The 27,805-nt window shown below is 44.1% G+C and overlaps 1 protein-coding gene across 2 annotated transcripts in view; it reads right to left on the bottom strand.

Moving 5' to 3' along the window:
• Nucleotides 1–2,142: 2,142 nt before the first annotated feature.
• Nucleotides 2,143–27,805, bottom strand: part of ZNF385B (zinc finger protein 385B) — a 235,235-nt gene continuing 209,572 nt past the window's right edge. For both annotated transcript variants that reach the window (XM_032783818.2, XM_075070077.1), the window contains exons 5-8: nt 8,501–8,746; nt 6,194–6,372; nt 5,795–5,896; nt 2,143–3,562 (exon numbers count right to left, since the gene is read on the bottom strand). In XM_032783818.2, coding sequence (XP_032639709.1) covers nt 3,344–3,562; nt 5,795–5,896; nt 6,194–6,372; nt 8,501–8,746 — 746 coding nt within the window. In that variant the 3' untranslated portion in view covers nt 2,143–3,343. The remainder of the gene's footprint in view (nt 3,563–5,794; nt 5,897–6,193; nt 6,373–8,500; nt 8,747–27,805) is intronic.

The raw sequence follows: 27,805 nt of genomic DNA, 5'->3' as shown, positions 1-27,805 counted from the left end.
AATGTTGTTCTGGGTGGATACATCAGATCCCTGTTATTGAAAGCTTGGCTATAAAATGCAAAATACTAGCAGTCTTAATGGGAGTGTTTACTATTTATCATGCAAATATTACCTCAAACGTTCAGTCCCATGTGTGCCATGGATTTGACTCCAGTTGAAAGTGGAGCACACACTGTACATAAAGAAAAGTGCACGAGTTCTGACATGAATTTGAATGGGAGCGTTAGTTTCTTGACTCAGAGCCTGTTTGTTTGTTTGAGCCCTTTGGGCTCTATGGGTTAAGGGATTTCACTCATTCATGGATGCAATTACATATTCTTTCACTGTGGATGACATCTTATAGAGTATTTCTTCTATCTAGGATGCCTTTGGAAAAAGCCTCATCTTAAAACTGTCAATTGCCTATGAAATCTATTATTTGATAGCACCTCCTATGGTTAAGGGTTATATGCACCTCATAGAGGTATTTCTTTGTGACTTTGGGAAACTGTACTAACCTGAAGCTATTTAATTTGAGCCCTATTCATACAACTGAACAATAAATAACACTCCCCGAAGTAGAGCTTTCAGGCGACAGCAAAAAGGTAAGTGTTTTACTCCATAAAACACTGCCATTTCCCATACAACCAGCTGTAGTTCTGATTCAGCAGAACTAACTCATGTTGAGTAACACTTCTTCATGCAGGTACTCACTGAGATTACTTGGGTGAGTTGACCTTACTCAGTATGGGTTACAGCATCAGGCCCAAATCAGTGTGCACGAAAGCACGTCTGTCTGTACACTGTAACCCTTATTCTCAATAGGATTATTACATAGTATGTAGAAATTCATATATATATATATAGAGAGAGAGAGAGAGAGAGAGAGAGAGAACACACATATGCAGCGAGAGAGCTCGTGCATGCATACCACAGACCATGTTCCACAACCTTAACTCCACCCCCTAAAGGCCATCAGCCTTCTATCATTCCCTCATCTTCACACAATGCTTTACCAAACTACCCTCCCACAACACCAAATATCCAAAACTAGTGTTGGGTGGGGTGGGGGCGGCAGAAATAATGAAGTAAAGGGTGTGAGCAGAAGGGTGACAAGGGGGCAGAGTTAAGGTAATGGTACATGGCCGGTGGTGTATGGTAATTGTAGTAGTAAGGTGTATGCTGGGGGATAGAGGAGAACAGAGTATGTACTGTTAGGTGGCTTAAGTTTTCACTTCCTTGCTTTTATGGATTTGTGTTAGACGTATTTTGTGCATGTAGTAACCCTAACTGCCTCACAATGACATTTTTGTATTAATATAGAAGAAATGTTTTCAAAATATCCTGCTTCCAGTCTAAACCACAATCAATTGCGTTTTTAATGATAATCCCATACATGGCCATTTGGGAGCATATTAGAGTGGTGTTTCATTTCTGATCTTATACATTCATCTGGTTCAGCACTTTTTCCTTGAGTTTGCCAAAAGGTTGAATATTTTAAGATGAGCTACAAAAACAAAAAAAAATGTAGGAGAGAAATGTTGGCAGTTTTTAGGAAAGTATTACAGGTACTATAATTATACTGTGGGATATTGCTGTCTACTGGACTAGAGATTCCCTGAGCTCACTGGTTCTCCACCAGGGGTACACATACCGTTGGGGGTACGCAGAGGTGTCCTTCAGAGGGTACATCAACTCATTTAGATATTTGCCTATTTTTACAACAGGCTACATAAAAAGCACTAGTGAAGTCTGTACAAGTTAAAATTTCATACAGACAATGACTTTATACTGCTCTCTATACACTAGACACTGAAATGTAAGTACAATATTTCTATTTCAGTTGATTTATTTTATAATGATATGGTAACAATGACAAAGTAGCAATTGTTCAGTAATAGGGTGCTGTGATATTTTTGTATTTTGAGGTCTGATTTTGTAAGCAAGTAGTTTTTAAGTGAGGTCAAACTTCGGGTACACAAGACAAATCAGACTCCTGAAAGGTGATGAGTAGTCTGGAAAGGTTGAGAACCACTGCCTTAGTGGCTCTATTTGTTCCATGCAATTTTTTTTGCCCATTAAAAAATACCCCAAACACAAGAAGCGCTTCTATTTTTTCATATTGTTTTATTGAAAAGATACATTTAAAAAAATACACAGAGATTTTACTATTTATGGATTGCAGATAAAGATGTTCTAAAAGAGTTAACTCTATTTTATTCCTTCATTATACTTGTTGCCCTCAATATCGCACAAAGACTTCAGTCTGAGTACTGCATATTGATATTACTTTTATAAAAGGGGGTAGGGACAAGAGACGAGGAAGGGCAGAACTTCAATATAGTCAGTAAACAGAAAAGACAGTCAGTCAATTATAAATATTGTATGTTCTGTACATTATTGCATTAGGGAGCCACAACATTATGCAGCATCGTTACAAAGGAAACAAGTTTAGAAATGAAGAGAAAGGATATTTACGTATAAATACATGACCCATTGTCTTCTTGAACAATGCATGTGAGCTGTGGTAATGTGCAATTAAAAAGCTTGCTTTTTCTTTAATGTTAAACATTGCTTAGCAACACCAGTGAGGAAACTACAAAATAAGTTAAAATGAAAATAGTAAACAAGTAGTAATCGTAACTATATGTTATATGGCTTTCTATTTTTAATCTAACTAAAATGTGAAACAAGAGAAATACATTAATAAAAAAAAGCTTCAAAGCTGCATTGCTTCCAAACATTTGCACAGCAACTAAAAATGTCTAACTGAGACAGGCAATACATCTCGAGGACTACACAAGATACACCAGTACTGCAGTCTAAAACAGTACACAATTCCTGTCAACAAGAGCACACTGAAAAGAAAAGGATGCAGTCAGTTATTAAGATGTTATCCACAATTAAGCACTTGGTTAATCTACCTTTTTTCACACTAGAATATACCCAGTTGGATTCCAGAGACCTATTTACATGTGTGAGCGAGGAAGACCCTAGTTTTCAAGTCAGTCAGGAAATATTCTGTGTTCCTTGTTTACAAGGTGCATGATATACATATTTAAAAAACCCCAACCAACAAACAGATGAATGAATCTTGATGCTAGCTTTTTATGAGCCATTAAGCTTTTGGTAAACCATTCTCAGAAAAACTATTTGAATTTAAAGAGCGAGAGAGAGACAGAGACATTGTCTAGGCTTCTAGAATACAGTACCTGTCCATGAAAAATTCTGTGACTTGGAGTGCTGGGGTGCCACACTGCATGACATTATAAAAGAGAAAGACATTTTAAAATAAAATCCTTGTTTGCTTTGCTTTCTTTTCCCCCCTTCTACTGGCCATAGTTATCTTATTATCACTACAAAATTAGTATGGTGCAAAAAGGATCGATGCAGGAGTTGCACGTATGGGACCGTGGCCTGGCCTTAGGAGAGCTGGTGGGATTGCAGGTGCCTGGAACAAAGAGGCAGTCGGACGGGGAGGGAGGGACAGAGCAGATGATACAGCTGCAGCCGCAGCAAGAGAAGATGAAAGGAAAGCAGGTGCTAAGGGCTTAATCATCTCTTTTTGGAATGCAAGTTTTGCCTGAAAAAAAGAAAAAAAAAGAAATGTAAATACTGTTCCCGCCACCATTTTAAAAATGAGTAAAAATATTAAACCTGGCAAAATGTTCATTAAGCTTTTAAGCTTATCATCTTTCTGGATAGCATGAATAAAATCTGTTTTCAATTGCTTCTTAGTACTTCACACCTGATTTATAATTACTGTATTTCCTTTGCTCTAATTTTAACCATTTCTAGTAGCAGCTGTTTGAGATGTTTGCTTGTAGCCAAAAAGGCAAATGAACACAGGCTGCTTTACAGAAGAGATATTAGACCACATGTTCAACTGCAAAATTTGCACTGGCATTTTCACACCTGCACCTGAACTGTAGGTGAAAATGTCAGTGCTTGTAATGTTAACTGGTTGACTACATGTGCAAATCAGGAAAGTACAAGAACAAGTACTCCAATATCCACCTGCAATTAATTTTGCTGGTGTAAAAATGCAGGTGCAAATTGCATCTACTGAATGGGAAACCTTGTCTCGGCAATTTTGAAAATTGTATCCATGCTGTCTTCTTACACACAGGACAATTTAAACAAACGAACTGCACATTTAAGTACACACAAATCCACATGGAGTAGATGTGGGTGCTCCAGTATGTGGAGGTTAGAGGTAATTTACAAGAGTGAATATTTGTAAATTATAACAACCACCATCAGGAAACTCAAGATTGGGAAAAAAGGGTCAAGATCATGACTTTGACAGGACTCTACAAAATAGAAAGGTACATTTTCCTCATTTCTTTTCACTTATAAAAATGAGCTGTAGAAAAATGCAAAAGTCAGAGATGGGAAACACCCATCAGTTCATCTAGTTCTTTCTCTGCTAATGCACACTTGTTACTTTCAGCATATTTTCTAGTCTCCAAGACTAATTTTTTTTAAAAAACCCAATCATTTAAAAAAAAAAAAAAAAAGATGGGTCAATTTGAGATCCTCAACAAATCTGGTGTGAGTACTGTAAAATTACCCATGAAATATATACAGTGTAACTCCACTTGTGGGTTGGTGTGTTTCAAGGTTAAGTATTTGTGGGTGGGAGGAGAGAGACTTATATTTTGGCTCTATTACCATCGGTATTAAACCCAAGAGATAAAAATATAATGCTTTCCAGAAGTGAGAAAGATTAGTGTGACCCAAAGCTAGTGAATGGGGAGTGTTAGAGAAAACCTGAAGCATTTTCATTAGACTATATGATTACAAAGGAACATTAATACTTCAACTTCTGCAGGGTTTCATATGCTTTTTGGATAGTGTCTCACTTTTGGACGTGAGTATTTGCATCTCTAATTCCAACACACAAAAGCACTTTTGTTGTATGGGCTGTGCACACTGCTCTCTAATGAATCCAGTACAGCGACCATCGCAGGGTGACTTAACTAGTGAGCAGAGAGCATGCAACTCTTCCTGAGCTAGAATCAGCCCCTAGGCTAGAGAAACTAGCAAGTATTATGGGCGATGCTGGTGGGGAGGAACCCCAGAGAAAGGGGAAGAAAGGGTTGAGGATTTTTGGCGACCAAGGCAGGAAATAGTGATCTAGTCGTCCAGTAATAAATGACTTGATGATAAGCAATTAATGCTCCTAAATTCCTCACAACTCTCCCACACCAGCCTAATACAGCACACACTTTACTTTGCTGTTTGTACGGGATAAGTCAGTATGTTTTTAGCTTTACATCTTAAGCTCTTCTCCCAGGCTACATCCCTCATATCATCGTGTTTTCTTAAATGCTCACACTGGCAGTGTGTGCCCCTTATCATCACTGGAGCCCTGCCGCCCCGGGATAGCAGCAGCAGGGCTCCCGCAATGATTTAAAGAGCCCGGAGTGCCATGGCGGCCGGAGGTCCAGGGCGTTTAATTCGCCCCGGGACTCCCAACCACCTCTGCAGCTGGTAGTTCCGGGGTGATTGTAGAGAGAGTGTACTAAAAACAGAAGAGTTCACATCTTTCCACTAGATACACAATCCATTCCACAGCCCACTGTTTATTCCCTCCCTCCTAGCAGTAAATAACTCTGGAGTGCTATTTCACCTTTGAGCAAGCAGACAGAATACATAACCATCTTCAAATCCGATGCTAATACAGATTCAGCCTGCAGGGGGAGATACTCACAAGCTTTCTACCCCGTCATACTCCTAGTCTCTGCAGTGGGAGTCCCAAGGTCACAAGCTCACATATACAGCAGTGATGCTGCATAGTAACAGTACTTACTGCTAAAATACTTGGGCTGCGCTGAAGTTTGTTGTAAGGGCTATATTTAGGTTTCATAGGCTTCCCTGCCACTCTGTCCTTATGCCTTCTGCTGGAAATGTGCTGAAATAAAAAAAGAACACATTAAGAAGCAGTTTAGCGATCTCATGGTTTTATTCTTTTTGGAATTGATTTTTCAGCTGCATGTACCAAGTCCCCTATTGAAGACGCTGTGAGACAATTAAGGCTTAAGGGATGCAGCAATGATCTAAGTAGCTCTGTCTTGCTAAATAAAGCCCAACAGTTTGGAGTAAATCACATGAACTAAAAATTAATCAAATACACAGGATACTGTGATCCAAGCTGCAAAGGCACAAAGCATTAGCACTCAGGCAAAAGTTTCCGAGGTATTTGAGGTACCTGTTTAAGCTGAATTTCTGAATTGACATGGACATCACAGATTTCACAATGAAATGTCTTGTTCTGCAGTCCTGAGCCCTTACTGCCATTCTGAATCTTCAACCTGGATCCAAGTCTAGGATAAGATTTAATTGGACCTGCACCATTCCGAGCTTCCACCATTGTCTTGTGTTTGGAACCTAATGGACAATTAGATGCATAAGGATTAACAAAGATGGAATGTTTTTTCTTAAGCTGCAAATCACAATAAACTTATTATAGAGAATTGCTGCAGTTTCCATCCCCTTTTAGATTTTCCATAACATGAAATGACTGTTTAGGAACTAGAATGGTCAAATACTCCACACACGTGTTTAGATTATGCATTATCTTGACTTTGATTACTATACTACACACTTCACCATGCCATGGTGCAGAGGAGAGCAAACCATAAAGAAGTCTGAGGGTTTGTGCAGAAAGGAAATAGGGACACATTGGAATATTTCCCTCTCCATCTCATGATCCAGGTTATTGCCATTTTCCATTCTGCAACTGGCTCATGTGGGAATAAGGGGGTTTGGCTAGGACAGGGGTAAAGGTAACCTAAAGGACTTACTGATACGTGGGAGTCCTGATCAGGGTGTGTAGCTTCAACCAGAAGAGGTGAGACCTGTGGCTGGGAGCTCCAAGGGCCTTTAAATCACCCCGGAGCTACCAGCTGCAGAGGTGGTTGGGAGTCCCGGGGTGAATTAAACGCCCTGGGGCTCCGGCCGCCATGGCACTCTGGGCCCTTTAAATCATTGCGGGAGCCCTGCTGCTGCTACCCCGGGGTGGCAGGGCTCCAGTGTTGATTTAAAGGGCCCAGAGCTCCAACCGCTGCAGGGAGCCCCGGACCCTTTAAATCCCCTCTGGAGCCTGACTGCCGGGGCCCTGGAGCTCTGGCAGCTGGGCTCAGTTGGGGATTTAAAGGGCCGGGTGCTCCAGCCACTGCGGGGAGCTCTGGGCCCTTTAAAGTGCCGCTGGAGCTCCGGCAGCGGGGCTTGGGAGGTGCTTTAAAGGGCCTTGGGCTCCCCGCAGGGGCTGGAGCTCCAGGCCCTTTAAATCCTTGTCCAAACCCAGCTGCCAGAGCTCCAGTGGTGATTTAAAGGGCTGGGGCTTCCCGCAGCAGCTGGAACCCTGGGCCCTTTAAATCACTGCCGGAGAAGCTGGATCATACCAGCTTACTTTCACCTTTGGGCTAGGGTGACCAGACAGCAAGTGTGAAAAATCAGGACAGGGGTGGGGCGTAATAGGAGTCTATATAAGAAAAAGACCCCAAAATCGGGACATCTGGTCACATTAGGTGTGGCCAAGGAGGATACTAAAATCTGCATATGAACAGGAATTGGGTAATCCTGTTTAAAGCAGCACTAGCTACCTCTTCCTATTCAGTGGCTCCTCAGTGAAGGAGTTAGAGACCTGCGGCCTGTAAACCAAAAAAAAAATATGGATGGAAGCTAATTTGTGTTGCCTTTAGTGCAGTGTGAGGAGTATGGAGGAAGAGATCCTGGGTGAAATCTTAGTTCCACTAACTCAATGAAACTTTTGCCATTGACTTCAAAAGGGCCAGGATTTCACCCCTGGCTTTAAGTGTAGGAATCCATGAAGAATGAGGATCCACAAGAAATCCTGGTCTTAATGATGTACGTCTCTGGAATAAATCAATGTGATTGTTGGGGTCCTGACCCTCTCGAGACCTGCAGTCCAGGAAAGAGGATGCCAAGCAAAGGTGCACCACAGAAGTCTTTTGGAGTTTGTTCCCATCTATCCAATTTTATGTGGGAAGAGGGAGGATAGATGTTCCTTCCTTCCTCTCTCAAAGAGCTACAAAGGAAGGGATTCCTGGACTTAATATTTCTTTTGAGGTAAGGAAAGATAGATTTAAAGGCAACATATACTTTATAAGCATCTTCTCTCAATTGTTCAAAGCCTCTATGACATCAAATCTAAAAAGTAAATCCTCAAGTTATTGCATAAAAACTAGGCATGATAAGAATAAATATATTATATATTGGAATGTGAAGAAGTACAGAATTTACAATGAAGTTGAAAACTTCATGTTAGTTGGAAGCACCTCTGGAGTCAGGACAAAGTACAGTTAGAAATCATGGGCTGTAGGAAGTTTGGTGAAATCATTGGTCTAGACAACAGGGGATTGTGTAAAGGATATCTTCAAAAATAGATATTTAAAAGTTCTTGTGCCTGAGAATATAAAGGATTTTAACTCTATAGTGTTTTGTTTTTTTTAAATGACACACAGTCACATACTTATGTGTTGTAGGAACTCACCTGTGTTGTGTGCTTCTAGCTGTGATAGGGAGTTCACAGCCACTTTGCATAATGAACAGTAAAGAAGTTTTTTGGCTTTTTCCTCTTCGGATTCAGAAACTGCGCTTGTTGCTCCATTTGTGCTCTTAGAGGATGATGTCGATGTTATAGGTGCTAATGTTATAGCTCCAGGTTTGGGAAGGAACAGGCCCACTTCAGTATTTGAAGGCTGGCTAGAACCACTGGTTTTCGCTTTCCCTTTATCTTCTAAAAGAAACAAATGTGTATTGTAAGATTTTATACATATCAAATCACATAGGGAATATACACAGGGCAGTGATGTCCTAGAGGGGGAAATCTCAAGAACACTTGCAAAATTTTTGCCATCAAACTTAATTGATTTTGGGGGTGATTTCCTGGGCTCTTGGGAAACTGCTAAATTATCATTACCAGAGACTTAACCCTGAGATCATAAAAATATTTCTGAAGAGCACTTTGTTTTTCTTTGGAATGGCCCAAATTGCATCAAATAGGAGGAATTTTCAAAATAATTTCACTGGGGAGGATAGCCCTGAAGTTCCACCATAATCTTGAGATCCACTTCCCTCATTTCAGTTATACAAGTTGAATATAGTGCTTTACTCACTATAGGGGGTCAGTGCATAGCTGCCAATATTTAGATAAGATTATTCAAGGCATAATTCCTGGTATAAACTGGGGGCCCTAAGGGTTTTAATTCAATTCTCTTATGTATCATTTTACACCCTGTGACGAAGTGGGGGTTTTCTTGAGGTTTTTTGTCTTTTCCAGAGTTTGCATGCACAGGGGGTGGGACTCAATGTACCTGGGTGTTACTGGTTTAACGAGGTGAGGGGAGAGGGAGTTTGTTGTTACAGAGGACCGGAGAGGGACCCCAGCCCAGGAGACACAACCGGTTCTGGCCAGTGGGAGGACAATGGCCGGCAGAGAGAGGCCCCCGGTGACCTGACCAGCCGGTTCCAGCCAGAGGAGAGCTGCGAGGAGAGGGGACTCAGGCCTTCCTGTTTACGACCCTGTTTACCTGGAGAGAAGACAATGGACTGAGGCGGGGCTTGAGGCCGGGGATATCAGAGACCCAGCTGGAAAGCAGGGGGGCTCGGGCTGGCGAGGGGAAGCAGGCAGAGCCCACCTGGATGCAGGGAGACTGGGATGTGCTGTTATTGTGAGAGGCCAGGCCTGAGGCCCTGAGAGTTTCCTGTGCTGTGTTCAACTCTCAATAAACCCTCCTGTTTTATGCTGGCTGAGAGTCACTCTGGTCTAGAGAACAGGGTTGCATCAGCCCCTTTGGGGGTGAAGAGGCCCAGGGGGTCCAGAGTGCGTGGACTCCCGGAGGGGGCCCACGGCAGAGACAGACGTGCTAAGGCTCAGAGAGGTGCGGCTCCAGGAGGTGGAGGGGCCTGACCCCGAGAGAGAGTGGACCCCCGAGAAGGGCTGTCTCACTGAAAGGGGCACCCCCCACGGACCGCACAGGGCCAAGTGTGGGCACGATCTGTGAGTCCGTGACACCGTGGTAGCAGAGGATGGTTCGTGGATGCACCCTGTAGACGTTTGGCTGCGGGCGCAGGCGCTTTGCAGTGAGTGGCTGCCAGCGATAGAACGAGGGTATTGAACGGAACCAGCCTGGAAATGGCCTATAACCAGCTCCGTAAGAGCGACCTGGCACGTATGTGCAGGGAGAGGGGGCTGAGTGTGGGGAGGCTCCCTAAGGAGCGGCTGATTGCTCAGCTTGTAGAGAATGACCAGTCTGAGGAACAGGCTCCTGACCCCAGGGGGGCTCCCGGGGTGCCCGGTGAGCTGGGGAGTAGCTGTGGGGGCAGTCTGTGTAGCGACCGGGAGGGTGTCAGACCCGACTCCCCAGTCAGCACAGGGAGACCCCAGTCAAGTTCCTCCCTTGAGGAGCTGCGGAAACTAGAGCTGGAGCTGAAAGCGAAGGAGCTGGCGCTGGAGGAACGAAGGCTGGTGGACAGAGAGAGAGAACGAGAGGACCGTGTAGAACAGAGAAAACACGAGTTGGCGATGGAGGAGCGGCGGGCCAAGAGGGCCTGCCGGGGGGTAAGTGGGGAAGGGCCCCGAGACACCAGTGGTGTGGGGACTCTGGACACCAAACTGCTGCCCCAGTTCAAGGAGGGGGGGGATATTGATGCCTATCTCACAGCCTTTGAGAAGGCTTGTGATCTGAACCAGATTGACCCCACAGACAGGCTGCGCTGTCTGACCCCCCTGCTGGGTCCCAAGGCCATAGAGGCGTTCAGCCAAATGGATGGTGTTGAGACGGGGGACTATGACCTGTTCAAACAGGCTTTGCTGCTGAAGTTTGAATTGACCCCCGAGGCATACAGGAAACGATTCCGGGGTGTGCGCAAGACCTCAGGTGTCACTTACAAGGAGGTTGCCAACCTGCTGGGGGAATATCTCCGCAAGTGGGGGAAGGGTGCAGGGGCCACCACCACAGAGGACGTGTATAACCTGGTGGGGTTGGAGCAGCTGTATGACATCTGCCCTCCAGACCTTAAAATGTGGCTAGTGGACCGGAAGCCCAAGGATTTGCGCAGTGCAGGGGCACTGGCAGATGAGTTTGTGGACAGCAGATCAGGGGCAGGAGGAAGGCCCACAGCGGGGCCTCAGAAGGGGAGTCACCCAGAGACCTCTCAAAGGTGGGACTCCAGGAAGCCCAACTCAGGGGTGGCTGGGAATGCCGTGGCGGGCCGACCCCCCGCATGGGACTTGAGGGACCTGAAATGTAATTACTGTGGCCAAAAGGGGCACAAGGTGGCCCAGTGCCTGAAGATGAAGGAAATGGCAGCCAAGCAGCACCCGAGGGGTGTTAACTGGGTGGAAGCCCACCACGAGGGGCCACTGCCGGGCCAGAGGGCCGCAGTCGAGAGGGCTGCTCCAGGGGGAGGGGACCGCCAGACCAGGCCAGCAGGGGAAGGTGGGGCCCCGGGTCCAAAGCGGCCGTACTCCATCCGCCGGGTGAGTGTGGGACAGGCCCTGGGGGACAATCTCCACATCATCCCCATTGAGGTGGGGGGAAGGAGTGTCCAGGGGTTCTGGGACACGGGCGCTGAGGTGACGCTGGCGCGGTCCAAGGTGGTGGACCCAGACCAGCTAGTGCCCGATGCCTACATGACCCTGAGGGGAGTGTTCGGGCCCCCCGTCAAGGTGCCTGTAGCGAGGATACACCTGAAATGGGGGGCTCAGGAGGGACCCAAAGAGGTCGGGGTGCACGATCGATTGCCTACCGAGTTGCTAATGGGTAATGACTTGGAGAACTGGCCGGATGGCACTCAGAGCGCCCTGGTCCTTACCCGGAGCCAGAGCCAGCGAGGGTCGAGTGACCTCCCGAGGAGGGGGCCCGAAGGGCCGAGAGTAGGGCTCGACAGGACTGGGCCGGCGCCTCTGTCCCAGGATGGGGAAACTGAGGCATCACCAACCAGGGCTGTATCCTCAAACCCGACCGCTGAATTCCAAATGGAGCTGCAGCTGGATCCCTCCTTGGAGAAACTGAGGGCCCTGGCAGGCCATGGCAGGGCAGGGTCCCAGGGGGAGGACCGCCGGGAGCTATTCCTGTGGGAGAAGGGAGTCCTGTACCGGGAATGGGCTGGTTCAGGGCACACTGAACCTTGGACAGGTGGGAGGCAATTGGTGGTTCCCCAGAGGTACCGCCGCAGATTGTTGTACTTGGCCCACGATATTCCCCTGTCAGGGCATCAGGGCATCCGGCGCACCAGGCAAAGGCTGCTGCAGCACTTTTACTGGCCTGGGGTCTTTGACACTGTCCGACAGTATTGCAGGTCCTGTGACTCCTGCCAGAGGGTGGGGAAGGCCCGGGACAAAGGTAAAGCACCACTGAGACCTTTGCCCATCATAGAGGAGCCTTTCCAGAAGGTGGCCGTGGACATAGTGGGACCCCTCAGCAGGGTGACCCGGGCAGGGAAGAAATACATCCTGGTGGTAGTGGATTTCACTACATGCTACCCCAAGGCGGTAGCCTTCTCGTCTATCGAGGCAGACACCGTGGCAGACGCACTGCTGACCATCTTCAGCAGAGTGGGGTTCCCCAAGGAGGTCCCTACAGACCAGGGGTCTAACTTCATGTCAACTCTGCTCCAGTGCTTGTGGGAGAAGTGTGGGGTCCAACACACCTGGGCCTCAGCCTACCACCCTCAGTCCAACAGGCTGGTGGAGAGATTCAATGGGACCCTAAAGAGGATGCTGAAAACCTTTATGGACCAGCATCCACAGGACTGGGACAAGTATTTACCCCACCTGCTGTTTGCATATAGGGAAGTGCCCCAGGAATCCACAGGATTCTCCCCGTTCGAGTTGCTGTACGGGAGGAAGGTAAGGGGACCCCTGGACTTGATGAGGGCTGAGTGGGAGGGGAAGGCCTCTCCCGATGGGGAATCAGTGGTGGAGTATGTACTGGCTTTCCGGGAAAAGCTCGTGGAGCTCAGGGGCTTGGCCAGGGGAAACCTAGCAAGGGCCCAGAGGAAGCAGAAAGTCTGGTACGACCGCTCAGCTCAGGCCCGCTCCTATGCTACCGGGGACCAGGTGATGCTCCTCATCCCCGTAAGGAAGAACAGGGTGCAAGCTGCCTGGGATGGCCCCTTCAAGGTCATCAGACAGGTAAACGAGGTGAACTATGTGGTGGAACTGTCCAACCAGGCACACAGCCACCGGGTGTATCATGTCAACATGATGAAACCGTACTGGGACAGGGAGAAGTTGGTGCTGGCTGTGTGTGGGCAGTGGAAGGAGAAGGGAGAGGACCCCCTGGTAGGACTCCTCCCTGAGGCAGAGGCTAACTCCCCTCTGAAAGCAATTCCCCTCTCTGACCAGCTAACCCCTGCCCAGCAGGCAGAGATCAGAGAGGTGCTGCATTCATACCGGCAGCTGTTTTCCAACCGGCCTGGGCTCACTAACCTGGCTGTCCACCGGGTGGAGACGGGAACCAACTCTCCCATCAGGTGTTCCCCATTCAGGGTCACTGGGAAAACAGCCCAGAATCTAGAGAGAGAGGTCGGGGATGTGCTGGCTTTAGGGGTGATCCAGCCATCCACGAGCCCCTGGGCCTCGCTGGTGGTGCTGGTCCCCAAGAAGGATGGGTCAATCCGGTTCTGTGTGGACTATCGGAAGCTCAATGCCATCACAGTGTCCGATGCCTACCCCATGCCTAGGACCGATGAGATCCTAGACAAGTTGGGGGGTGCCCGGTACCTCACTACCATGGATCTTACCAAAGGCGACTGGTAGGTGCCTTTGGACTCGGAGGCCCGGGTGAAATCTGCCTTCACCACCCCAATAGGGCTCTTCGAGTTCCTGGTCCTGCCTTTTGGTCTCAAGGGGGCACCTGCCACCTTCCAATGCCTAGTGGATCAGTTGCTAAGGGGGATGGAGGACTTTGCTTTGGCATACATTGACGATATCTGTGTCTTTAGCCAGACCTGGGAAGAACATATGTCCCAGGTGAAGAGGGTGCTGGGTCGCCTCCAGGATGCAGGACTGACTATAAAAGCTGGAAAGTGCAAGGTGGCGATGGCCGAGGTGTCACACCTGGGCCAAGGTGGGGGGCGGCCACCTGAAGCCAGAGCCAGCCAAGGTGGAGGCGATCCAGGACTGGCCCGCTCCCCAGACTAAGAAGCAGATCCAGGCTTTCATTGGGATGGCGGGGTACTACCAGAGGTTTGTGCCCCACTTTAGCTCCCTGGCGGCTCCCCTCACGGAGCTGTGTAGGAAGGGAAAGCCAGACAAGGTGGTCTGGACTGAGCAGTTCCAGAGGGCTCTCTGTGCCCTGAAGGGGGCACTTATCCAGGGCCCGGTGCTGGTAAACCCGGATTTTAATAAACCCTTCCTGGTGTTCACCGATGCCTCGGACACAAGGCTGGGGGCAGTGCTGATGCAAACTGATACTAAGGGGGAGAGACACCCCATTGTGTACCTGAGCAAGAAGCTGCTGCCCCGGGAGCAGCACTATGCGGCCATCGAGAAGGAATGCCTGGCCATGGTGTGGGCCCTCCAAAAACTGCAGCCATATCTATTTGGGCGGCGCTTCACCGTGTACACGGACCATTCGCCCCTGACGTGGCTACATCAAATGAAAGGGGCTAATGCCAAGCTGCTGAGATGGAGCCTGCTCCTCCAGGGGTATGACATGGAGGTGGTTCATGTGAGGGGGAGTGCCAATGTTGTAGCTGATGCTTTATCACGGGGCGGGGGCCCTGAACTTCCCCAGGTCACTGGCTAAGTGACCCTGCTCCGTTCAGCTACGAAGGGGGAAGAGATGTGACGAAGTGGGGGTTTTCTTGGGGTTTTTTGTCTTTTCCAGGGTTTGCATGCACAGGGGGTGGGACTCAATGTACCTGGGTGTTACTGGTTTAACGAGGTGAGGGGAGAGGGAGTTTGTTGTTACAGAGGACCGGAGAGGGACCCCAGCCCAGGAGACACAACCGGTTCTGGCCAGTGGGAGGACAATGGCCGGCAGAGAGAGGACCCCGGTGACCTGACCAGCCGGTTCCAGCCAGAGGAGAGCTGCGAGGAAAGGGGACTCAGGCCTTCCTGTTTACGACCCTGTTTACCTGGAGAGAAGACAATGGACTGAGGCGGGGCTTGAGGCCGGGGATATCAGAGACCCAGCTGGGAAGCAGGGGGGCTCGGGCTGGTGAGGGGAAGCAGGCAGAGCCCACCTGGATGCAGGGAGACTGGGATGTGCTGTTATTGTGAGAGGCCAGGCCTGAGGCCCTGAGAGTTTCCTGTGCTGTGTTCAACTCTCAATAAACCCTCCTGTTTTATGCTGGCTGAGAGTCACTCTGGTCTAGAGAACAGGGTTGCATCAGCCCCTTTGGGGGTGAAGAGGCCCAGGGGGTCCAGAGTGCGTGGACTCCCGGAGGGGGCCCACGGCAGAGACAGACGTGCTAAGGCTCAGAGAGGTGCGGCTCCAGGAGGTGGAGGGGCCTGACCCCGAGAGAGAGTGGACCCCCGAGAAGGGCTGTCTCGCTGAAAGGGGCACCCCTCACGGACCGCACAGGGCCAAGTGTGGGCATGATCTGTGAGTCCGTGACACACCCATTAGTCAATCATCCAGGCCTCCTCTGAGACTGGTCAGTAGGTATTGTTGTTTCATTTTACAGGTAGGGGTCCCAAAGTAGAGAGATCAAGTGACTTGACTGAAGCTGCAGAGGGTGTTTGTGAGAGCCAATAAGAATCTAGGAGTCTGCTGCAGGAGATTGTAGGAATTTGCTGCATCATATGGTTAGTTTGTTAGAACTTACTGCCTCTTGTGCTGAGCTGCTGAGCAGAGAAGAAAGTACACCTATAAGCACCATCCAGCCCCTTGGGGTGGGGTGGTGGACTGAGGTGGCCTTAATATCATCAGCAGTAGCCTAGGCAGTATAGGTGTCATAAGCTACCTCTGGGGTGTCAGAGCTACATGAATAAAACTGCTGTCATCAGGGGGGGAAAAACTACATTGAGAAACTTTCAACTCTATTGATCAGTTGACAGCAGTGTGACTGCCAGTTTGTATTTACAAGAATACTTTTGCATGGAAAAGAGTTAGATACTTAATTTTTTAAAATATGAGATTAGCCTTGACATTTCTAGGTCCCAAATATTAGCAGAGTCTCAAAGGCCAGCTCTGCATTTAGGATTAGTTATATTATGGCTTACTAGACAAGCATATAGAGAGGATATGATACAAGACACAAAGACAAAAGCCCAGAAGAAGACTTGCATGAGAAGACGCAGATTATAGGATCATATAAAAGCACAGTTTTGTATGTTACTTTGCCAGAAAAATTTAAAATTAAAACTGTTCAACTTAAGCTCAAAATACATTTCTTAAACATTTATATATTGTTTGTCTTTATACTCAGTGCTGCTTTGGTACCTTCCCATCACAGTCAAGCAGGAATCAGCTAAACAGCAGAGAAGCTCTCAAAAATTGCTTTAAAAATGTAATTTATATCACAAGGCCCACAGCTGTCCACATTGATACTAGCTGCAGTCTTTCAGAACCTATCCAGCAAATCACTTAAGTGCAAGCTTAAGTCCATTCCTAATCACAAAAGCAGTTAAGCACACACTTAAATTCTTTTATGTGTGTAAATCTCATTGAATGCAATGGGATTCAGGTACTGCCTAAAGTTAATCCTATGTTTAAAATGCTTTGCAGTACACGAATGGACTACTAAATCACATCCTCAGGCTTACATAAGGCCTGCTCCCAAGTTTATGGCTTTTTGGCTAAGAAAGGACTGAAGGATATGGTCCAATACTCCCAAACCAGTAAAATACAACAGGTTGATAGATGTTAGCTTAACTTAAATGAAAAAAGCATATGCCTCAAACTCTGAGAAATGCAGCATATTCAGTGGATATTTTCTTCCTAGGTAACTAGAGTTGGTTGCCATCTCTTGAGTTTCAGTTTCTAACAGACGTGCATCTGGGGCCAGATTTTCAAGTGCTCAGCACCCACAATTGGAATCATATTTTTCAAGAGTCCAGTTCTCAATTAGGCACCTACATAAGGAGAAGAGGTTCAAAAGTGCTCAGCTCCCATTGGCCAGATTTTCAAGAAAAATCAGCACCCAATGTGCTGAGCTAATTTGAAAATCTGGCCATTTATTTGGATGGATGCTGAGGTCTTTTGAAAATCTGGGCCCAATTGCGGGTGCAGAATTATCTTCAAAATTTGGCCCTTGCAATTTACATATACAAAAACCAGGGTTTTGTTCTACCATCATTTCTGTGTGTGGAGCTATCATTGATGCTAAAGGGGTGCTGAACACAGGACTGAACTCTTCATTGATGCATTGTATGTATTAGCATAACTTACAAACCTAAAAGCATATACAAAATATGAACAGGCACTTGATACTAGAGAGCAGAGACAGTAATTGGCATATTTCCCAGAAATGCAGGGCAGTAAATCTTTGAATTTTAGATCACTGAGATAAAGGGAAAAGAAATGTTAATAAATATTTGGCTATATACTTCAATATAGCCATAAAAACTATTTTAAAATTACACAACACAAGTAAACTATATTTAACATTTAAATTGACCAAAAGTGAATCTCATTCAGAGGGCCAGGTTTATGAAAGGGGTACTCTAAACATTTTTGAATTTATAAAATATTACCAAAGGAAGTGATATTAGATCATTCACCATCTACTTCAGAATTTTAATATGGCTGTAGTAATCATTCATATCTGCAGAAAGCCAATCAATGGAAATAACATCACAAATAAATATTTATAAAGTATACTCTCTCTCCCCGACACCCCCATAGACAAACAATAATAGGAAAAGCTAGTAGAGGTGCTAACAAAGTACAAATGAAACATCTATCGGCTATCCATTCATGGATTCAGGCTATATAAGAATAGTTTATCACTTGCGTTGTTTGTATGAACAGTCCAGATGCTATGAGGTGTAGTGCATGTTCTGAAAGGTGCTGTGCTCTTGACTCCCATTAAAGAGAAAAGTCCTCAGTATGCTGTAGGCTCAGGCCTTTAAAAGCATGTGATAAGTGACAAAAAATAGCATGAAATATTTAAAAACAATATTTATAGAACTACATGCAATAATCTTCACCCAAAACAATGACTATATTTCCATTGTGTTTTATCCATAGAAAATAGCTGATGCCTTGTGTTTATACACCCTGATGCCTGTAGTATGCATCTTAATATTTTATTTTCTAAATGTGTTCATGTAAATTTAGTGCTGGCAAAATGTGCCAATCCTGGAAATTAAAGTCTTCTGTTTCTCTAAAGAGAAAGTATAGGACAAGCATCAGTAACGCAAGCTTCCCCATCCTGTCCTGAAGAGACTGACTGTCTTCTAGGAGTGAGTGGACTGTTCAGTCTCTGTGCCCATTCAATCCCTGGCTTCTCTGCTCAGACTTTCTATAACAGTGGCCACCTGTGAGGATATTTTTTATGCTGCATCGCTGTGAACACTAGGCTGAGAACACAAAACCCATTTCACATAGGCCACCAATCACGATCAGACGACAGTTTTCCATCGCTAGATTTAACAGATGACTGAAATGAAAGATTCCGTGTCCCATTGCCAAGCACCTCAGCCAACAAGTAGTAAATCCAGTGCCTCAAATGCTAACTGATGTACTGCTTTAACCAGGATTTAAAATATTCCCTAGATTTGTCATTTTCATTATTCTTAATAAGGAACAAAACTATATAACAAACTGACTGCAAACATCTAGGAAACTAGCAAGGGGCTATTAGCATGTTGTCAGGCAAGGTTCTGTCAGCTATTTAAATATTGGAAGGTTCTCAATTCAAATAATCACTCCACCCAGAGAGAGAGAGTGCGCATAAGCATGTATTGCATATACACACATACACACACACGCACCCTACCTCCCATCCCCATTTAGATTATTGTTTCCTTCTATCTTTCTAAATACTTAGAGAATGTGTTTAAAATCCTGATTGAACAGTTAATGTAACATTTTAGTTCCATATCCAGTAGAATAAGCTAGACAAGTGTTTGGCTACCCAGTAGCGTAGAATCTGGCTCTTTGGCTTCTAGAATCATTAAATTACATTTCTTCAAATGGGTTTTAGGTAACTACTTATTGTTTTCAATCCCTCGGAGCCACATCACCATTAACTACCACTTTTAGAAATGCCTTCTGAGTATTCACCTGTGCAAAGCAGATAAACACAAATCATATTCACGTGCACAATACATACAGAAGAATATTTTATTTGTATTTATAACATATTTAATATTAAAGAAGAAACTGGTCACTTTCATATTGCTTAAGAGCCTAGATGACTTCATAATATATAAAATGTCGGCATATTTAGAAGTGTTTCATCCTAGATACTATTGGAATCATTATATAAAAACTAGATATAAGGTGAGATGTGGCTGTAAAGCTACAGCCCCGTTGTAAGGCTGCCCTGCTGGCATTCCTGGAGGCATAATTCTTATATCTGGTCCAAAACCACTGAAGCCAAAGGACTTGGACAAGGGATAAATCAGTATAGAATTTAGTTCAACACCTCCAGGAGCATCTAGTACCTCAGGCCAGTGTGGCCTCTGCTATACCTGTAAGATTTAGAAGAATGCAGCATATGCTCCCTCCACCCCCACGACAGCCCAATTCCACTAGCTGGAGCAGAAGGGTGCGACTCCGCCTAGGCCCTTCCTTTTCCCAGACCCTGTTGGAAAGGCTAGAGCTGCTGCTCATCCTTGTGGCTACAGGCAGCACAAGACACACTGAGAATACATGAGCTGTAATTCGGCCTAGCCTCTGTGTGGTGCCGAAAATGATGGGGTAAGTCTTGTGTGTTCTTTTTTTTTTTTTTTTTTTTACTTACCCCGAACAGGACTAATCACAACCTACCCCATACTACTGGACAGTATACGACTGTGCTCTTTTCCTAAGTATGGAGGATATTTTTGTCTGTTATATTCTTGTCTGCAATTAAAGATTAAATCTCCTTTTTTTCTTAAGCCCTAGGAGCAGTAAAATTGCTGGTTGAGTCCCAGCTCTTACTGAATCCTTCTTTTATTTGGAAATAAGATATGAGAAAAAACTAATTAAGTATCGCTTTGGGCTCAGCAATACAAATGCTGTTGTCTCTTACCTCCATTGTTTCAGTCTTGGCTTTGAAGTTGCTTTCATCTATGTATGAATGTCTGGCTTATATGTAGTGTCAGAATTAGATTCTAGAATCAGAGGCATATTTAGCTAATTAGAACTATTTCTGTTTGGATTTGCATATCATACACATAGCAAATAGAGATGAAAACAATCTAGGCAGGTCAACTTGTCCATTTCCCTGCCAATGCAGGTTTATTTGAAATGACTTACAATTTGCAACTTCTGCTTCTCTCCTCGGAAGTGCTATTGCACAGTCCAATAGATTTGGCTGTTCAAGATGAGTTCTGTCATTGACTTTGGTAATGCCACGGATTTCACCCTAGGAGTTTTTTCCCTTAACATTCAGGCTCTATTCACTGTACTCAGACTTACATTTTTTTGGCTCATCCTATACAATTGAGTTTGCACAGTTTGGCCCCATTTCACACACTGAGGATGTGCACTCTGAGGGAGCCGTCCATGCAGAACTCTTCTCCCTATGGTGCAGAAGGGAGAAGTGCTACCTTTCTGGCATCCTCCTTCTCCCACCCGCCTACGCTCTGCAGAGAGCTGTTTTGATTAGGGCACCAGGGAGCCAGTTGTCTTCCCAAAGGTGACTAGGGCATCAGCCCAGATGCTGTTAGAACCCAGGATCACACTTAGTCCTTAGAGCCCCCTCTTGTGAAATGTGGCTGTCCTGGGGCCCTCTTTGGATTCTGTTTTTTGTTAGAAAGTGGGACATTTTTGTAAAAAAATGAAATGTCACTTTCTAAAAAAACCAGCTCATTAAAGGCAAAGAACACAGACAACAAGAATACATGGCAAGGAGTACAAAATTAGCAAAAGGAAGAAGAGACAGCTGAGAAGAATGAGAAAGTGAAATCTTAAGCCTACGTCATCTGGAGACTCAGCTAAGCAGAGTAATTACCTTAGCTAGGTGAAGGCCTTCTTGGAGAGAAAGAAAGAAGCCGTGTTCAGATGTCTAAGGCCCTACTGATAAAAACAAAACACTGATGGATAATATTTCAATCTGGAAAGCCAGCTCCATAATTAGTTTTGTGCACTTAATAGCTGGATGCAGGATAATTCATTTTATTTGTTCTTTTGGGGGATCTTAAATACCAAGTTATAAGCGGAGGGTGAGGGGAAGAATCTCAGTTCACATTGAGAGATACATTTCTACCATGTCTTGGAAATTTTGTGATTAATCTCTCAACTGAGTAAACAAACATCTTGTCTCAAGTCATCACAAATAAAAATGTGACCATAATAGAGGCTGAGATGATCTCCTGAATTTTATATGACATGTTTACGTAGAATGGTATTTAATTTTATAATGCTTTACATACTCAAGGTGCCCCAAAGCACTTTACAATTAAATGTACATCTTGCAAGTTACAGGCTAAAAGAGAGTGCCAGTGTAGACTAAAGTAATAGTTATTGTATACTCAGCAATAGTTACAGTGTTGGATGTTAAAATTGATTTGATTGAAGGAATTCTGATCAGTTATTTTTTTACTCTAAAAAAAACAAAAAGCCATTAAAAGATCTTTAACATCATCTAGACAGTCACATAGAGAAGGATAGAATACTTTGATTTAGCACATTCATGGAAAGGTGGCACTTCTCATAGTTCAGAATCTCTCTCTAGTAACTACTGGATACATTTCTACAAAGCTTGATTTGTTATCAGAAGTCATGACCTGGTCCAAAGCTAGTCAACAAGAGTAGTTCATAAGAGGCAATTTGCACAATTTACAATAAAAATCTATAAAACAAAGCCATGAAAATGTTGATAAAAATAAAATAGAAATCCAGTATAAAATGTAACTTGCTGTTGAAATACTTTAGCAAAGTCAGGAAATGAAAAAGCTCAACTTCATATTTCAGTGTCAAAGTACACAGGATTAATAAATAATGTATATATAGGACAGGTCTTACCCTGATATTGGCTAGTTAGGTCTTATATCTATATGCATGTCTTCTACCTAGTTATCTATGTAGAGTTTGTTAGTTAATTCTTTTTAGTCTTTGATAGTTACAGATAATTCTATAATGAATTTGTATATGAAATTTAGCCCTGGTGCAAATAAGTACAACTCCCATTAGTTTACTTCAGTGAGTCTGCCTCTGTTTATACCAGGGTTGAATTTAGCATCCTGAGTCCAATTCCAAATGGACTGGAACGATATTACTGGGTACTAATAAAAGTTAAAGAAATGGTTAACAGATACATTAGATATGAATGAGGCATTGCAAATGCTTTTCTAACCTCTTATCTTAATACATTACAATGTGTTTGAGAGGCTACTTCGCAAACATTAACAAAGCTCACTATTAACCCAACAAGAAGGTAAACTGCCCCTTTTAAGATGGGTAAACCAAGGCAAATAAGTACATGAAAGAGTAAGTGACTTTGCTACAGTCCAACAGCAAGTCAATGTCAAAACTGGAGGTAGAAACCAGGAATCCTTCCATCCAAGACTCCTTTTCTAGACACTAGAGAATCTTACATCTTGACATTTTGGAAAACATTTATCAATCCCCTCTCCTAAAAATGGCTATACATTTTCAGAACTTCCTCTACCTACATCCTGGTTGATGAGAGAGGATAATGGAGAGACTATTCTTGAAAAGTTTGGGTATTTATGGTCAGGAAGGTGAAAAAATAGCTTTTTTCCTTACGTATGGTTTCCTTTTGGTCCTATGCAAAAGTGAGTGACAAAACCCCCCAGGATTGCTAATTCAACTTCTGTTTGTAAAATGTTAAAGAACACGCCAGCAATGTTGCAGGGAAAAAGCCAGTAAAATAAAATAAAATAAAATGGTTAATATGCAATTAAACCACTGCATAGCTATCTCAGCTTCATCACTCCACGAATGGAGTGAATTTCCTTTAAACAGATTAATGTATTTGAGAATATTGGAACTGATGTACATGTATAGATGTAAACACTTAAAAGTTTATAGACTTCAGTTGTGATACGTGCTTCCCTGTGCCACAATGTTACTGCTGAAGAAATGACTTTTATAAATATGTAAAATGTTTGATTACTCTGAAAAGCCTTAATGAATTTGTTGCTAAGCCATTTCCCATAATATTCCCGAATTCTCATACAAATTGAGTTACAAGGCACTGACATGATATTCAAGTGTTGATTGTGGGTCAAATTCAGACCTGATGTAAAGTAGGCAGGACTCCTTTGAAGCCAGAGTCATGATCAGCTATACCAAGTCTGAATTTGGCCCTGTAATTGCAACAGTACCATACCTGCCCACGAAAATAACTAGGCTGCAGTAAGTGGCCTTTGGAGTGTGCAGTGGTGAGAGAGAGGCCCATAGTAGTTTATCACTTTTTTTATTCTTATTGTAAAAATACTCTTCCACTGTGTCATAAACAGATAGCTAAGGGTTAATGTTTCTTTTCCCTGTAAAGGGTTAACAGAGGGAACCAAACACCTGACCAGAGGACCAATCAGGAAACCGGATTTTTCAAAGTGAGGGAGGGAACTTCTGAGGGTGTTTGTTTTTGTTCTGTCTGTTTGTTTTCTCTCGGCTATGAGGGAAGAGGTTTTCTTTCTATCTCCAAGCTTCTTTCTACCCTTCTGTTACCAAGGTGCGAGTACAAAAGGAAAAGCAATAGGTTTATATTGTATTTTGTATTTACATGTGTGTATCTTGCTGGAATGTTTAAATTGGATATCTTTTGAATCAGACTGTTTATTCCTATTTTCTTATAAGCAATAGCCCTGTATGATCTCTTGAATGCAGAGTTTATATTCTTATGTATTTTCTTTATTTTTTATATAAAGTTTTCTTTTAAGACTTGGTTGAGTTTTCTCTCTGGGGAGGGGATTCTCTTTGTGTTAGAGCTACGGAGGGAAGCTCGGCAGCACCAGGGAGTTGGTGGGAGGGGGAAAGAGAGATAGGATCATCTCTGTTTCCTTGTGCTTGAGGTTTGTCTATTTGGGGAAGAAAGGGGACAGGCTTCTTGGTATTGTGATGTAAAGAGATTGCATCAGCTCTCCCAAGTTAGCCCAGAGAGGAAAGTCTGGGTGGGAGAGGGAGGGGGAAGGGAAGTGGAGTATTTCCCTTACCGGTAAGACTCAGAGCTTCTGGGTCTTGGGGGTCCCCCCAGGGAAAGGTTTGGGGGAGACCCGGGAGAGTTTATCAGGAGCTCAGAATCCTGATTGGTGGCAGCGAGATATCAGATCCAAGCTGGTAATAAGCTTGGGGGAGTTTCATGTTAAGCACCCAGATTTTGGATGCTAAGGTCCAGATTTGGGGGACAGAGGCTTATTACACACTGTAGTGTGGAGCAACAGTGACGTTAATTAAATTAATTACAACTGTATATGATCCAAGGATGTTCCCTGGAATGCATATGCATGTAATTAAATTGGCATCATTACAGACAGACTTTGGGCAGTTCTACACTTAAAATGTTGCAGCAGTGTGGCTGCACTGCTGTAGTGCTTTGTAAAGGTACTACTACGTCTACGGGAGAGCTTCTCTTGTAGAGAAACCCTCCTGCTGAGATAGCGCTATCTATACCGGCAGTCGGTGTAATTATATTGCTCAGGGTGGGGATTTTTCATGCCCCTGAGCGACATAGTTATACCGATGCAAGTTTATAGTTTAGACCTGGCCATAGTGAAAGTGCTCATCAAAGGGTAAAAACTTTTACTGCTGAAATTAGAAGTTTGGATTTAACGTTTTCGATATTTGGCACACCTAAACTGAAACTGACATGTATTTTGTATCTGTTAGTTACAGCACATTTCTTCCTCCCATACATTACAGAATATGGCAACCAAATATGTTGAAAAGAAGCCAATTAGTTGATATTATTTATTATTTATATTACTGTAGCACAGAGGTTCTCAAACTGGGGGTCGGGACCCCTCGGGGGTCCTGAGGTTATTACATGGGGGGGTCGCAAGCTCTCAACCTCTACTCCAAACCCTGCTTTGCCTCCAGCATTTATAAAGGTGTTAAATACATAAAAAAGTGTTTTTAATTTATAAGGGGGGGTTGCACTCAGAGGCTTGCTGTGTGAAAGGGGTAACCAGTACAAAAGTTTGAGAGCCACTGCTGTAGCATCTAGGAGCCTTAGTCACGGATCAGGCCCCATTTTGCTAGGCATTGCACAAACACACAACTAAAAGATGGTTCCCTGCCCCAACCATCTTACAAGTGAAGTATAAGACAAGAGACAGTAGATGGACACAGCTCGGTGAAGGAGTACAAGGAAATAGTGAGACAGTATTGGTCAGCATGACAGGCAGTGGTCTCAGCACACCAGTAGCCTAACCGTTGTCAAGTTGTTTTGTAGGCATCACAGAAAAGGAGAGTTTAAGGAGAGATGTGAAGACCAAGGGAGTGGCTTTGTGGATTGTTTATGTGAAATTCCTCCCATGCATGAGGGGCAGCATGGGAGAAGGCACAAAGGTGACTGAAAATTTAGCAAGCAGGTGGTGGAGGCTGGCATCATGGGCCAACTGGAGGAAGGAATCACCATCTTGATAGTAAATAAGAGATGACAGTAAAGTGTGGAGACAGATCATAAAGAGCTTTGAAATTGAAGAGAAGTAAGCTTATGTTTGGTGCTATAAAGAAGGGGGAGCCAGTGCAGCGATGCAAAAAGAGGGGTGACAGGGTAGGAAAATTATCTTTCCCAGCAGCATTCTTAATGGCTATGGGGGTAAGACTGCATCTCTCAAGGTCAGAGGAAAGGATGTTGCAGTAACTGAGATGTAAGGTGAGAACCTGGATGAGAGTTGTAGTGGTGTGGTTGGATAGGAAAGGGCGCATCTTAGAGATGTTATGCAGAAAGAATCTGCTAAATTTAGACACAGCCTAGAGAAAGGACTGAGTTGAAGGAGATGCCCAGAGGGCTTTGAGTGACATGCAGGATGGTGGTGCTGTCACAATAATTGAGAAAGGAGTGGTGGAGGTTGGAATGCTGGTGGGGGGGTAGATGAGGAGTTCTGTTTTAGCCATGTTGTGATGGAGATGATGGCCAGACATTCACAAGAAGATGGCAGAGAGGCAGTCCAAGATTTTAGTTCAAACAGAAAGAGATAGGTCTGGAGCAGATATCTAAGTGAGTTTTTCAGCAAAAAGACGGTAGTAGAATTGTTTTTGTGGATGAGATGACTCAAAGATAAGGTGTAGAGGGAGAAATTAAGAGGACCAAGGACAGAGCCCTGTCCAAGTACTCTGTGGAAACTTGAAAGCTTATCTTTTTCACCAACAGAAGTTAGTCCAATAAAAGATATTACCTCACTTACCTTGTCTCCATAATAAATTAGAAAGAAGTAAGAAAGCAATTAAGTCATTAATTGTTACATTCTTTACTGCATTCATAAGCACCCTTCCTACATCTCCATATCATTCAAAAACAAACCAAAAAAGGAACAGAAAAAGCTTAACTACATTACTCTCCTTGGCACTCAGGACGACACGAGTTAGCCAGTTTTGATATGAGATTCTGAAGTAATTATTTTCTGCTCTCTCCATTTTCTCAATATGGAGAAACTAATGGGTGTAGTCAGCATACCTACAACCTAACTAGTTATGCAGTGTAGTGAGAAGTGAGTGAGAGGCCTGTAGGGCTCTGTACTGGAAAAACAACATTGCAAATCAGCACAGTGCAATGTTTCCTAACATCTTGGCTATTTTTCATGTTTGTAAATATTTTTCTTCAACATACTACTTTGAAACAAACTGCCAGATTTTATTTAATTAAAAGGCTGTTTTTGTCTGCATAGTCTAAGGACAACAATTTTGCTTAAAAAAAAAAGAGTAGCAAATAGAAGCTAGAAAATGTATAGTATTAAATCTCAAATATCTTCATAGACTGACATAAGCTAAATACTTATTTTAGAGATGTTGTGGCTACATCAGAGAATGTTTCGACAGCTCTGAAAACTTGGGAGTGCTCTGTAACTAAACTGATTATTTGATTAATCACACTACTACTCCTAAAGTTGCTGAGATGAACTGTCATTTCCAGAAGTATTATCTGTTTGGACTTGGTACAGTGGTGATGTTGACACTTGTTAATTTCTGTGATATTTTATTTCTGATTCTGTATTCCAAGGTCCTTAGGCTACTTTCTTATAAAAAATTTGGCTTGTTTTCAGGATTTCAAATGATTTTAACTAATCAAAATATATGTATGCCCTCACATACTTTTGTTTGAAAGTTTGGGTGAGTTTTGTACCAATGAAAATGGACTGGCTAGAGAGTCAGGAAATGTACAAACATGCAACTCTGCTACTGCACAATCTTGACCCACAATATTCCCTTATATTTCAGTCCTGGGCTTCTCCTGAGTAGTGTGCCTATTGTGCTAAGTATTGTGGGGGTTTTGTGAGGACTGTGAGTAGGACTAGGATGCAGCTATGTAACAATACAATTCTCTTATTCTGTTTGTTGAAGGCATGCTACAGGCCTCACTTTCCCATCATACTTTTCCCTCTCCATCACCAAAAAGATACAATGCCTGGGTTTCAGACTTACTTAGCACAACCTGCAAATCTCTGTGAGACTGTAAACTTTTCCTAGGTACTAGTATACTAAGGATTATTTGCCTAAGACTGAATTTCTGACAAAAAGCTACTGTTGTAGTTATAAGGATTTATTTTCAATTGAATCTT

This window comes from Chelonoidis abingdonii, chromosome 10 (genome assembly GCF_003597395.2).
Source record: "Chelonoidis abingdonii isolate Lonesome George chromosome 10, CheloAbing_2.0, whole genome shotgun sequence".
Lineage (NCBI taxonomy): Eukaryota > Metazoa > Chordata > Testudines > Testudinidae > Chelonoidis > Chelonoidis abingdonii.
Note: the sequence above shows the minus strand (reverse complement) of the source record. Positions and strands in the feature narration are given on the sequence as shown.